At 48.1% G+C, this 13,438-nt stretch overlaps 1 protein-coding gene across 2 annotated transcripts in view; it reads right to left on the bottom strand.

Annotated features, from left to right (window-relative positions):
* Nucleotides 1-13,438, bottom strand: part of GCN1 (GCN1 activator of EIF2AK4) — a 52,543-nt gene that overhangs the window by 32,144 nt on the left and 6,961 nt on the right. For both annotated transcript variants that reach the window (XM_074356228.1, XM_074356229.1), the window contains exons 3-18: nucleotides 13,098-13,161; nucleotides 12,464-12,595; nucleotides 11,838-11,946; nucleotides 9,054-9,152; nucleotides 8,827-8,961; nucleotides 7,933-8,001; nucleotides 7,696-7,804; nucleotides 7,038-7,112; nucleotides 6,661-6,789; nucleotides 6,103-6,153; nucleotides 5,726-5,824; nucleotides 5,328-5,501; nucleotides 3,186-3,338; nucleotides 1,811-1,903; nucleotides 704-779; nucleotides 394-553 (exon numbers count right to left, since the gene is read on the bottom strand). In XM_074356228.1, coding sequence (XP_074212329.1) covers nucleotides 394-553; nucleotides 704-779; nucleotides 1,811-1,903; nucleotides 3,186-3,338; nucleotides 5,328-5,501; nucleotides 5,726-5,824; nucleotides 6,103-6,153; nucleotides 6,661-6,789; nucleotides 7,038-7,112; nucleotides 7,696-7,804; nucleotides 7,933-8,001; nucleotides 8,827-8,961; nucleotides 9,054-9,152; nucleotides 11,838-11,946; nucleotides 12,464-12,595; nucleotides 13,098-13,161 — 1,727 coding nt within the window. The remainder of the gene's footprint in view (nucleotides 1-393; nucleotides 554-703; nucleotides 780-1,810; nucleotides 1,904-3,185; nucleotides 3,339-5,327; nucleotides 5,502-5,725; nucleotides 5,825-6,102; nucleotides 6,154-6,660; nucleotides 6,790-7,037; nucleotides 7,113-7,695; nucleotides 7,805-7,932; nucleotides 8,002-8,826; nucleotides 8,962-9,053; nucleotides 9,153-11,837; nucleotides 11,947-12,463; nucleotides 12,596-13,097; nucleotides 13,162-13,438) is intronic.

Here is a 13,438-nt window from a genome sequence, read left to right as displayed (position 1 = left end):
CTGAGTCAGTCATTTCAGCTGCTGGAACCCTGGACAACTCATATACAGTAAGTGTACTAAGCCTGTCAGCCTTCTGAGAAAATTCAAAAGGGACATTTTGTGAAAATGCTTTTAAAATTATAAAGTGTTTTCAAAACAAAATGTCAGTCCATTACTCAAGAATAAAAAGGTTGAGCTACATGTCAAAAGACACAAAAAGAAAAGCATCTGAAAAGGAAAAGAAATTATATGAAACAAGATATTATCCAAACTCAAGGGCAGGGCAGAAGATTCTGGCATCACAGTCTGAGTGAGCGAGAACAGCCCAGGAAGGGCCTAGTCAAAATTCCAAGGCATAAGCAGGGTCAGCTAAGGGGGTCTGAGAGCCCCAGCTCTGGAGCCACATGCCCTCACCTTGTGAGAACTGAGGACAGTCTTCAGCTCCTCCAGGAGTCCACACGCCAGCTTAAAGCCCCCGAGAGAGGACAGCAGCTTCCGAACCGTCTGCTGGGCCTGCCTGCGCACGTGCCAGGGGCGGCTCAGGAGCACTGCCATCAGAGCCCGGTGGTACTGCCTGCAGCACAGAGACAGGGCATCCTGGGGGAAGGCCGGCCGCAGGGCTCCCCACAGCCACCTCCTACCCCTCACACTCTGCTGTGTCTCAGGCTCCCACCAGGGTTTGCATCATATGGTTCAAGGGGAAAGGTAAACAAGGCCCACGTACTGAACTTTGCTGCCTGTGAGTCTGTGCGGATGGTCAAGGAATAGCCTCTCGGCCAGGTGCAGCACGGTACACAGGGCTGGGAGGGGAGAGAAACAGCACAGGTGTCTTTAAAATAGAGAAACGTCCAGAAAGAACGGGAAGAACCAGAAATGAACACCAAAATGTAAATGTGAAATTAATAGTTCATCTAAAGTTGCTTCTTTTTGCTACTATGCATGTGTATTTTGAAATAGGCAAAAGTATACACTTTAATTAATTAAAAATTAATAGGCAGTTCTAAAAAAGAATGAGAGCACTCATTACATACTGACGTGACACGATTCCCAGATCTAAACAGTATAATGCACACAACAGGCATGCTACCTCTTGTGTAAAAAAGACAGAGAACTAAAGCATAATGATATTCACTGGCAAAACTATAAAATAGCAAACATACACAAGTAGCTGATAAAATTGATTCTCCACGGCCAGGGACAATGCATGGCCAGAGATCAAAGCAGGAGTATAATTTTCAGCGTAGATCCTCTTGGATCTTTTATTTCTGAATTATGTGAATATATTTCCTGTTCAAGAAATAGCTAAATGTTTTTTAAACATCAGGAAACGGTGAACAGTTGTAGCTCATTAGTGGAATGTTGTATTTGTGAGTCAAAACTTTTCAAATCACCAATTAGTGGCAGACACTCTGAAGGCAACCTAGAATTTTAAACATACATTTAAAGATCAACTGTTCCTTCTCTGCCAAGAGAGAAACCAGCAGTTTCTGTGTCTCCTGGTGGGGGAGCGGAGCCAGCCACACTTCCCCAGAGCTTCTCAGCTGCCTCTTAATGTAAGGAAAACTCTAAGACAGCACCAATTACCCAATCAGCCATAATTACACCCCATACCTCAGCACCACAACTATCAGCGCTCTGTCGCCACCATCTCCCATGTTCCCCTCATTTCCCCAGCCTTCTATGCCCCACAGGAATAAATCCATCCCCACGAAAGCCGAGCTGTTGGCCAGATCCAGGTTTTTGCCAAGCTGACTGGTCAAAACAAGAGGCAGTTGGGGAAGGATCCTCTCTGGTCCCAAACTTGACTTCAACTAAGAGAGCAGAAACTCACCATCCTCTGAAGCCATGAGCAGGAATTTCTCTGAAGTGAAAACCTGCTTCTTCTCATCCAAAATCAGCTGCCAGAAACTGCTCAGTTTGGCCTCTGCAAAAAACAAAAGGTCCCTCTATGATGCAACTCACCCCGTCCACCAGGGCTGGTCCCCTCCATGTGGACGATGCTGGAACTGGCTTTGCTGACACATCCCCTCCCTGTTGCATCAGGCAGGATTGCTCCCCAGCAGGGATGAGGCACTCCTAGGCTCACTGCCCTCCCACTCTGATAACTAACCAGTCCTTCTGGGAGCATCTCCGATATGAAGACCTTTGGCAGTTCTACAGGAGCCCAGGCAAGCTGCCTCCCACCTGGAATCCCCACCTGCTCCAGGTGCCAGGCTGAACGATCTGAGGACCACACGTGGTGCTTTCCCCGCCCTTCCCTGACTGAGGCTGGTCTGCACTCACACTGGGCTGCTCCCTTCCAGCTAATGAAACCCTTTCTAGTCTTCAGAGCCCTAGTCCAAATGCTCCCTCCTTTATGAAGCCTTTCCTGATAACCCAGCCCCTAAACTAAAAGCACCCTCTCCTCTGAAACTGCTCTGATGCCACATTTTACCTTAAACAACAGATATTTTTGCATATTCTCTCTCCCACTAAAGTTAAGCAGCTTAAAATGTGCTGAGGCAAGGACACATGCATCTTTGCCTCCCCCCGCAGACACAGCTCAGTGCCTTGGCATACACTCAGATGGCACACAATAACATATGAAAAGAGCTGAACTCCACTTCTAACCACAGGAATAAGTTCAGCTATGTCTGCACACAGAGTAGGAGGTCGACCAAACAAGCACGGGATACCATGAAGCTACAAAAAGCAAGCAAGCTTCTTGTTGTACTGACTTGGAATCTCTTCCAAGATGGGTTCAGTACATAGTAAGGCATGTGCAGTGTATTGCCCAGTATGCCTAGGCGATGACGCATGGACCATCTCTGGACATGAAACTGGTAATACTTTCCAACAAGGGGAACAGTGGCTGGAAGACAGGTTGGCTAAGGGAAAGCTTTTCATGTTATATACTGTAAATGTATAACCAATAAAAACAAAGTCCCACCATAATAAACCCAGGTCATTCTGGGTTTTTTCTCTAAGCCCCTGTCTCTGAGCACTGGAGCAACAGGGTAAAGGAGGACACTGACAGAGTCCAGTGGCTGCATTCCCATTGCCCAGTGCAACCCTGAGGCTCATCCCTACAGATGACAAGCTGCCCTGTAGCTGCCCAGATCAGGCCAATCTGATCCTGTAAAATCCTAAACATCAAGGCACTCCTCCCAAGGACTCTGAAAGAAGATACTTGTCTGCTAACATGCCGGACATCCCTGGACTCTTACCAGCCTGTGAGTCAGCCACTGAAAGCTTTGACAGCAGCAAGGCAGCGGCAACCCCTTCGGTGACTATGGGAACCTGAGTGCTTTGGGAAGCTGCCTTCTCCACTGTCTGGATGAGCAAAGGCAGTAAGTCCAGGGCCTGCAACAGTGTGTCACCTGTGGAGAGAGGACCAGCACTTTAAAGAACACGCTGATCATGAGGCTGACAAGATTACTAGAGAAAGAAGTCATCCACCCATGATGTTAGTCATCCACTAACACCTTTCAGCTACCTTTCAAATATGTCAAGAGTAATGAGATTCCAGGGCTTAAATCTAACTCTACAACCATAAAGTTAGAGCTAGAAGGATCCTTGCTAATCCAACAGTTCAGCTATTCGCTTGATGGATAAAGAAACAGACCGAGAGGTAAAGTGAGTTGCCCAAGGCCACACAGCTGGTTAAGGGAGAGCCAGGGCCAACCTAAAGTTGACCAAGTTCTTCCTGGGGCTCTTCCCCTACACCAGACAATCTCTGGACCCAAATTCCCAAAGCAGAACCAATCTGCTAACCTCTAAACAAAACCCAGTTAAAAAAAAAAAAGTAGAAATCTATTAAAACTATAGCTAAACCCATATTTTCTTAATATCTAAACTGCTAATATCAGAACATTTCATAATGAAACAAGTATTTCATTTGGATGATGTCACAGATTTGAATCTAAGAAAAGTTTATTTTAAAGGTTTATTTTATATTACACTTATTTTTAAAGTATCAAGCAGAACTAGCTCAAGCTAAAGAGACTAGATTAAATCAAGACTCGGCTATCTAGGCTTACCATATGACCCAGTAATCCCGCTCCTGGGCATATATCCAGAAGGAACCCTACTTCAAAATGACACCTGCACCCCAATGTTCACAGCAGCACTACCTACAATAGCCAAGACACGGAAACAGCCTAAATGTCCATCAACAGATGACTGGAAAAAGATGTGGTATATTTATACAATGGAATACTATTCAGCCATAAAAAGTGACAACAAAACACCATTTGCAGCAACATGAATGTCCCTGGAGAATGTCATTCTAAGTGAAGTAAGCCAGAAAGAGAAAGAAAAATAGCATATGAGATCGCTCATATGTGGAATCTAAAAAAAAAGAAAGCAAAGAAAAAGACAAATGAACGTAAATACAAAACAGAAACAGACTCATAGACATAGAATACAAACTTGTGTTTGCCAGGGGAAAGGGTGGCAGGAAGGGACAGACTGGGAGTTCGAAATTTGTAGATACTGACAGGCATACGTAGAATAGATAAATAAGATTATACTGTATAGCACAGGGAAATATATACAAGATCTTGTGGTAGCTCACAGCAAAAAAGTATGAGACAATGAATATATATATGTTCATGTATAACTGAAAAATTGTGTTCTACCCTGGAAATTGACACAACATTGTAAACTGACTATAACTCAATAAAATAAAATTAAAAAAAAAAAAAGACTCGGCTATCTAGAACTCAATCTAAAATCAAGACTGATCAATGCAGCCAAAACTGCACACAGACACACAAGTACAGACACTGTATAGGAGGTCCCCTCTCTAGGGACAGCTCTGGAATCTCCTAGACATTTCTTTAAACATAGCTCATCATAGTTTAAACTATCTTTTAAGTGAAATATAAGCCCATTTCAGAGACAGAAATCAAAAGCAGAGTTTTACCTCGGACACCAAGCTCCCACATAGATCTGGGAGTCTCCCCTGGCTGCGCCTGGGAAGGAGGTGGATGCCCACACCCAAATGGCAGGTTTGCTAGCACTGAAGTGAGGGTGGTGCTTCTTTTGTATAGATCCAGTGTAAAGATTATATAATTTACACCTTATAGATCAGCCTGATCACAATCATTTCTCCGTGATTTCAGAAAACGGAGTGACAGGTTCTGGATGCGGGCCCTCTCTGAATAAAGCTTTGTACTCTTGACAGTCTGATGAGGGGGAGAAGCCAGAATCTGTTGTGAAGACTGGGCTCTGATGTTAGGCTTTATGGATGGCTAAGCCAGAGACTCAGGAGGAAATGACGCAAAATAAACTGGACCAAAAGGGAAAGCCCGGAACAGCGATGACGCCCTGAGGACTCGGTCAACTCTGCGGGGGAGGCATCTCACCTCGGAAGCACACCAACATGCACTGCAGGTAGGCGTGCCTCACTGCAGAGGTGGAGGTTTTAAGGCTGAAGGCTTTCTTGAACCATTCAGTGAGCTTCTTGGGCACTTCCGTGGTGAAGCGGTTACACCAGAGAGCCAAAACAGAGACGGCGTGCACCAAGGTGCCTTCGTGAACTAGGGCAAGAAGCAACAAGTCCAGTCAGTCCGACGTCTTAGACCCACGTCCCATCACTGCCAGGTGCACAGGAAAGCAAGCAGGAGTAAAGGGAGGGGAAACAGTGATGGCTCAGGGAAGAGGAAGCAGGGCCTTGGGAAGGGGTTCACGGCAGGCTCTGACCATGAAAACCAGGGTCAGGAATGGGACCAGGCTGCACCCTCACCACGTTGCACAGAATTACCTTCTTGCTGGAGGAATGGGATGAACAGCTCAGCCACGGTCCCATTCAGTACTTGACTGGAAGGCCCGGACACCACGTGATGACTGACACTCCCGATCCCTAACAGGCAAGGGATTCCCAGCTCAGCACCTCGTCAGCACAAAGCCACCAACATGCCAGTCTCCCTGCCGCTGCCCACACCCCTGGCAGCAGTGCCTTTCCTCTGGCCATCAATGACCCTCCCTCGATCCCTTCTCCAGACGTCCTGCCTTTTACAGAAGCCAGGCTGGGATGTCCAAGATTGTCAGAGGCATCAAGATCCAACAGACTCAACTTACCAAACAGTCTTGTTACACCTCCTCCACTACACTTCCTACCCCCGGGGAGAAATTCTGTACCTGAGAGGACGCTGATCTTCTGGGCTACGACAGTTAGTTTTCCCTCTGTGCCTAAGAGGACAGACAGCAAAGATTTAAAATTCACATCTGCCACTTTTCCCAAGAGGGTGAATAATGTAGTCATGTGTGACATCAAGATATGGTGTCTGATTCCACAAGTAGCCTCTCTATTGTGAAGCTGGGCTTAAAAATCACATTTACTGGGTTTTTGTTTTTTTTTTTTTACCCCTAACCAAAAAAGTATGTTCCTACAGAAAATTTAACAAACAGAAAAAACATAAAGGACAACATCTAAAAATCACCCCTGTTCCCACTACCCAAAAATATTATTACCATTTTGGTGTATTTCCCTCTAATTTTTCCCCTATGCATACAGTAGTGTTTATACTGAAAAATACAATCGAGACCACCTGGTCCATGCTGCCCTGCACAATCTCCTGGTCACTGCACACGTTCACAGTTTTTTGACACAAGCAGACTTGGAGCATCGAGGCCCCATCAGATCTGGTGCCCAGGGAAAGCCAGGGGCCCCACCTCAGCCCGGAGATGCTTGCTCACCTCCGAGGATAGCAAACAGGTGCCTGGCCAGGGCTTCCATGGCTGAGGAGTCGCTGCACTGGCGGGCCAGGTTCCGCAGCGCCAGCACAGCTTCGTCCATCAGGCGGGGACTGTTGGACTTCAGCTGACCTGGACGGGAGAGCCACTGTTCAGAAGCTGCCGAGAGCTGAGTATCCAGGCTCTCAGCTTTGTCTTTTCCTGTTCCCAGCTCCTCAATCCTAGCTCTGTGTTCTCATGATCTCAGGCAAGAAACTACACGATTGTAGTTTATTTCTAAACTGAGTGGTCTCCTACCTGCTTTTCTACAATAATTGGGATGAGTACAATCAAAACCCAGGGCGCAGGTCCAGAGGCTGGAGAGGGGTCAGGACACTCACCAGCCAGTCCTTTGACGATGTCCAGGGCGTACTGGCTGAGATCAAGAGTCACTGATGCCAAAAGACTGGAGATAGCTGAGGGGGACAGAAAGCACATGCCTTGTCGGCCTCAGGTATAAACGCTTGTTTCTGCCCGACTCCCCAGCCAATGCTCAGGCTGGCTGTCTAGCCACACGGAACATGACCACTCTTCATCTCTATATGGTCACGTGGTGGTCACACCTTTGTCCCACAGTCCTGCCGTAAAGCTATATACTGCCCCAACCTCATCAGCAAAAACTTGCCCCTCCCACGTTCCACCTACACCTTTTACCAAGATAGAGACTCAGCTCTCATATCTGATGGCTTCGAATGTCACCTCCACACCAAGGTCAAACTGTCCAGAGCAGAGGTTCTTAACCTGAATGGTTTCCAGAAGGTTCTTGGACCTCTAAACTATATGTAGTATTTTAAGCTGGTATACTTTTGTGCATTCTTTTAGAGAGCCCATGACTTTCAACATATTCTCAACAGGGTCCTTGATCGCTCTCCCAAGGTCCCAACGAGGCAAACAGTGAATATATCCCTCAACTCGACCCTGAACATTCCCTGCTGCCAAGGAGCCAGCTTATCAGGCAACTTCGTCTCCCTCCCACTGCCCTGTTTGGCAGCAACCTACTTTCAATAACGTTCTCTGGACTCCTCAGTAAGGACTTCTGTATAATGGGCAGCATCAGATCCTTAAACTCCGAGTGGGACATGTACCGGAGCAGAGGGGCACAGTTATCCTACAAAGAGAAAGAAGTCAGGCACCAGTCCTTGCAGGAACAGACTGAGAATAAAGGATGGTTCTGAGTCACAGAATTTCAGACGGGATCCAGCTTGTCCAGGTGAGTAAGGGCCACCACTCACTCACCAGCAGGTACTTCTGAGGCTTCACTTTGCTCATCAGGATGTTCTTCATGTAAAAATCCAGCAGGGCACTCTAGAGGACACAGAGCCCTGGTCAGACCTTGACATCCTGAGGTGTCTAAGGGACCCCTGTGGGAGCACTCCTAAAGAACACCAATCAGTGCCCCAGATGCCATGGCGTCAAGCACAGAAGGCCAGTGGTCATGCTATTCCTCATCTAAAAACCTTCCACAGCTTTCCATGGCTCCCGGGATCAAGTCCAAGTCCTTGGCATGGCTCACAGGCCTGCCTACTACCTGCTCTCACCCACACGCCCTCCTCTACCTTCCTGCCTGCATGCTGCTTTCTCTGCCCCAGATGCCCTTCCTCGCCTCTTGACCTTTCTTTAAAAGGTCACCCGTTTCTTTAATAGGTCACGCCTATTCACCCGTTAAATTCCCTCATGAGAGATGTTTTCCCTGACCCACCGCCTAAGTCAGGTTCCTGCCACAGAGTACCCCAGCCTCTTGAGCTTTTCCTTTGTAGAGTGTCTCACAGAGACAATCAGACGACGATCTAATGGCAGCCTTTGCGGACTCAGTCCCGCCCGGGCAGAGACCACAGCTCCCCTGTTCACAGGCGTGTCCCCGACACCTGGCACAGAGCTTGGCACCAGCCAGCTACTCAGTGGTGGGTAAATAAATGACTACATAACCAGGCAAGTCACTGTCTCAGTAACTATGCCAGGATTCACTCCAAGCCAGAACTGGAGGGAAACTTTCCAGCTCCTCATATTTCATATATCACTGTGAAAGGCCAGGGTCTCAGGTGAGAAACCAACAAACTTCAGATGAGGCCAGCAGCTGGGGCAGCAGGGCAAAACAAATTCCCCGTCCTTCCCTCCAGTCCATCCACCTGCCTTGTGCCGGTTGACCACGTCCATCTCCTTGTGGCTCGTGCAGAACTGCACCAGCAGCCCCAGCATGGCTGCGTAGTTCTGGGTGGGTTCTAGGCTAAGAATGGCTGACAAGTACTGTTCCACCAGCCCAGGATTCTGAAGAGGAACAGATAAAGCAGGTGTATCAGAAAGCAGTGAGGGTGGCGTGGAAGAAGCAATGCCCGCCACCCCCTGCCACCTCCTCTCACCTCCTTCCACAGCTTGGTGAGCTTCTTCACAGCACTGGCCACAGCGTGCTTGTGGGAGCCGCCCAGCACCTCCACCAGGAGCAGGCACTGCACCTCCACCTGCCAGGACAGGGAGCAGCTCAGGTCCAGATATAAAACGGAAGCAGAGGTCCCATGGCCCTCACAGCCTGCTTAAGACCTTCGTCAGGCCCACCAGAACCCAAGGTCTCCACCAGGTCTTCTCACTCAACTCCAGACAGATCCCCTTCCCCCCACTTAGCCCTGTCCTGGAATTACATTTGTTCACAAAAACGCTTAGTTAATAAATATTTGCTGAGTACCTACTATGAGTCAGACAATGAAAACACATGGAGAACAAGACAGGCATGGTCCTTGCTTTCAATGCACCTTATAGTCCAGAGGGAGAAAAGGATACTAAACAAATAAACACACAGATGAATGCATAATTGCAACGAGGTAAGTGTCATGCGGGAAACAGACAAGCATTCTGTTTCACATAGTTCTTCCTCTGCCTTGACTTTTCCTTCATTAATCCCACAAACACTGAACGCTAACTAAATGGCAGGCACTCTGCTAGGCACTGTGGATAAAGAAGTGAAGATGGATATGCTGATCCTGCTTGCAGGGAGCTCACTGTCCAAACCAGACTGAAGCTCATAATAGGTAGTAATTAGAAAGCTTCACAGAGACCATCTGTGCCACAAACACCCGAGGTGAGCAGTGTGGACTGCCACCCTGAGAAAAAGGGCATGAAGAATCTGCCAAATTCCACTGGCACGTGTATGAAGTGGCAGATATACAATGTTATTTATGGCAACATTTTTTTATAACAAAACACTGTAAGCAACGTAAATGCCTATCAATAGAGGACTAGTCATCTATACTGTGGAACAGCCACTCAAAGGACAAGTAAACAGTCATCAAGAATGAGAAACTCTTTATACTACTCTGGGATAAATTCTAAACCGGGTTAAGAGGGGAAAAAAAGGTAAAAGAAAAAAGTTTGCATGTATGCTATCATTTGTAAAAAAAACAAACAAACCTATTTAGCCACTTACACAGAGAATGTATCTGCCCACGTAAGGAACTAGTAACAGGGGAATCTAAGGAAGGGATGGGAACTTAACCGGTATATCTTTCTATACCTACTGAATTTTTAACCTTTTTTAAAAAAATTATTAAAACAGCTTTTCAAGCTTGCTGGTGTCACATTCAAACCTATACTGCTGTTCCTTCTTCCTGGAATGTTCTAATCCTTCATCTGAGTATGGTTTGTTCTTTCACATCCTTCAGGTCTCTGGCTCAAATGGTACCTCCTCTGAAGGCCTTCCTCCCACCAACACCCTCCACCCACTCTCTCTATCCTCCCACTTGCTTTTCTGCTGTGCGACTTTGCATCTTACCATTTATGTGTGGACCTGTCTGTTGCCCACCCTCTCCCCAGGAGGGTAAGCTCCAGGAGAGCAAGGTCCTCTGTCCTGATCCCTGCTTGAACCCCAGCACCCGGCAAGTAGGAGGCCCTCAACAAACAATTAAGCGACTGAATGAACTACAACCCAAGCAGACGGTCAACATCAGCAACAAGCAAAGGAAATACCCAGACTCAAGAGACAGAAAAGACACTATGGTCTCAAGCTCCTGATGCATCTCGTCCCATAAATACAACACTCCAGGGCCGACCCTCCGGCTCACTAACCCACAAGCATACTGATTTACCCTGAGTAACAGCTATCGGAATTCATCAGGGATACAACAACGAGGCAGCCCATGATGAACCATCTAACAAGGAGGTCTTTTGGTAGCAATGACACCCTGGCTCTAAAGCTGGGTTTCCAGCAGATGCACTGCCTGTGAGGGTTCAGTGTTCTTATCCTTCCATCAGTTGCTGGTGGCCGATGCATGGGCATCCCCAGAAACATGCAGGGTAAGCTCCCAAGGACGAGGCCGTCAATACGCCTCACCAGCTGGCTGCTTCAGGTAGAGGTGCCGATGGTTTCCTAACGCTGCTCCTCTCTTACCAACACAGCCCTCTGCAAGTTTCCACAGCCTTTCCCACCGTTACTCAGCCCATCTTCGTGACAACTCTTTGAGGTGGATGGGTAGGTGGTACTTCTTCCCATTTTGCAGAAATGGGAAACAGGCTCATAAATCAGGTTCTTGGCCAAATCTCATGGCCAAGAATCAATTGCATACCAAGATCCTCAGACTCTTTTCTGCTTAACCATAAGACCATTTCTCTTGCCCTCCACTAAGCATATCCAGACATTCAAAAGGACTTCCCACCCTGGCCTCCTGGGCCATCTCTGGTTAGCAGGCATGCTGAAAGGCAAGGCAGGGAATGTGGGAGGAGCAGGCACAGAATGCGGGGAGAGAATTTAAGGATCAAAGCACAAGGCAAGAGTTCCACTTCATTAGCCAGAAAAAAACAAAATGAATTCATTATTGTATTTTCTGGTTTCCTTGTTTTCGGTCGTCTCCCCAACTCTGGCCCGTACATCTTCCACACAGGCCATGAAGGCAGGGACCACATTTCTCTTGCTCATCACTGTCTTCCCAGGGCCTAGCACCAAGCCTGACACAGAAAAGCTCAAAGATATTTGATCAACAGATGAATGTTTTTATGCTGCAATCACGCCCATCTACCAAAGTCACACACCTCAGGATAACTCAAAGTGCCTGGTCACCCTGCACCGAGAGGAGGACTGGCCAGACAAGGTGCTTAAATATGGCCCAGCTCTGTGCAGAGAGCTGACCGGCATGACTCCAAAGACCCGGGGAACCTACCAGTTTGTTCCAGATGTCTCCTTGCCGCTTGGCTCTCGAGGAGAAGACAATGCGCACCAGTAGGCAGGTCCAGGACAGGGCCAGCAAGGCGGCCGAGCCACTGCTCTTACTGAGAGGGGAGGGGAGGGGAGGGGAGGGATGAGTTCAGAGCTACAGCCTCCATCCTGAGGACACATGCTCACTGCAAGGCCCAGTCTGGTATGTAGGACCCTGCACTGACCTACAACTGGGCAGAACTGGAAACCTGTTCCCACACATCATCTGGGACAATTCAGGACAAGGAGCACAGGCCCGGTCAGCCAAACGCCCATCTGTTAGCACTCACAACTATAAAAACCAAAAGATGGTTTCCCCCATTCAGCGCCTGGTGTGCATTTGGTTTCTCCTTAAAATGGCCTTGCTTCCACTGGTCTCCCAACCCTGATCCTTAGGAAAGTGGTCTCTCCACTGGGCCTGACATCTAGCTTCTCCCTCCCCATTCAGAAGGCAGACTGCCGGCGCCACTCAGAGTTGCAAAGGGGAAAGAGATAGGCATGTTCACACATGCTCAACGCAGCTCATCCGCACCAGCTTTTCCCGAGTAGGACTCCACCAACCCCTAGTGGGCCACCACCTTTACCTCTTACCTGGGTACACCTGCTTTGGAGCCAATGCCTGAAGACTGCAGAGAGTGCAGAAGGTTCTTAGCAGTGGCTTCTGGCTGGGCCTCAGCCAACTGCTGGATGGCTGCCTGCAGGGCCCTGCGTGAGGCTGCATCTCTAGGGCAAGGAATGAAGGGGAAGGTGAGTATGTGGACTCGGGGCAGGGGCAGGGAGCTTAGGCCAAGTGCCAGTCTTTCTCAGGAAAATCAGACTGTACTCTATTCTAGCGGGTTGCAGACGACAGGGTTAGGAAGTAACTGGAGAAATCTACCTCATCCTAGAGTTCTGGAAGCAGCTAATAAGAGCAGATGAAACATTAATGCTGCAAGGGCAACATCTATAAACTAGACCAAGTGCTTTTACATGCATGACTGACGACAGACTGAGCACTGGGAGCAGCAGGCACTGTTCCAGGAACTTGATACTGACTAATCACCACTTATGAGATAGTTAATGACATCATCCCTATTCTGCAGACGAATAAACTGAGGCACAGAGAGGTTAAGTAACTTGCCAAGGACCCAGGCAGTCTGGCTCCACAGCCTGGGCTCTAACCACTACCCTTTACCACCTCTCTGCACAAAGTGCTCCAGGCACTGGGCCTTTGGCTGGGACTCACCTGTACCGATGCAGGGTCAAACAGAATAACTTGCAAAGCCCTTTCACTGCTCCCTCTGGCAGATCTAAAACCAAAGGTTACACAGAGATTAGTCAATAAAAACTACTTCCTAGGCATCTGCTTGAGCCAGGCATTCTGCTGACAGGATCTCTGGCCGCCGGACACTCCCCATACGTTTGAGATAGAACAGGAAGATGCAATGACAAAACAGGACTGTAGAGAAGCAGCTGGTACAGGAAAACTCTCAGGCAGACATTTGTTAAATGAATGAAACGGAGGCCTCTTCCTCAAGACTTAACACGCTGTCGAGTGAAGGTGCCAGACGACTAGAACTCGCCTGC

The sequence above is a fragment of the Camelus bactrianus genome, chromosome 32 (genome assembly GCF_048773025.1).
Source record: "Camelus bactrianus isolate YW-2024 breed Bactrian camel chromosome 32, ASM4877302v1, whole genome shotgun sequence".
NCBI classification, from domain to species: Eukaryota; Metazoa; Chordata; class Mammalia; order Artiodactyla; family Camelidae; genus Camelus; species Camelus bactrianus.
The sequence above is the reverse complement of the archived record's forward strand: the minus strand, read 5'-3'. Positions and strand labels throughout refer to the sequence as shown.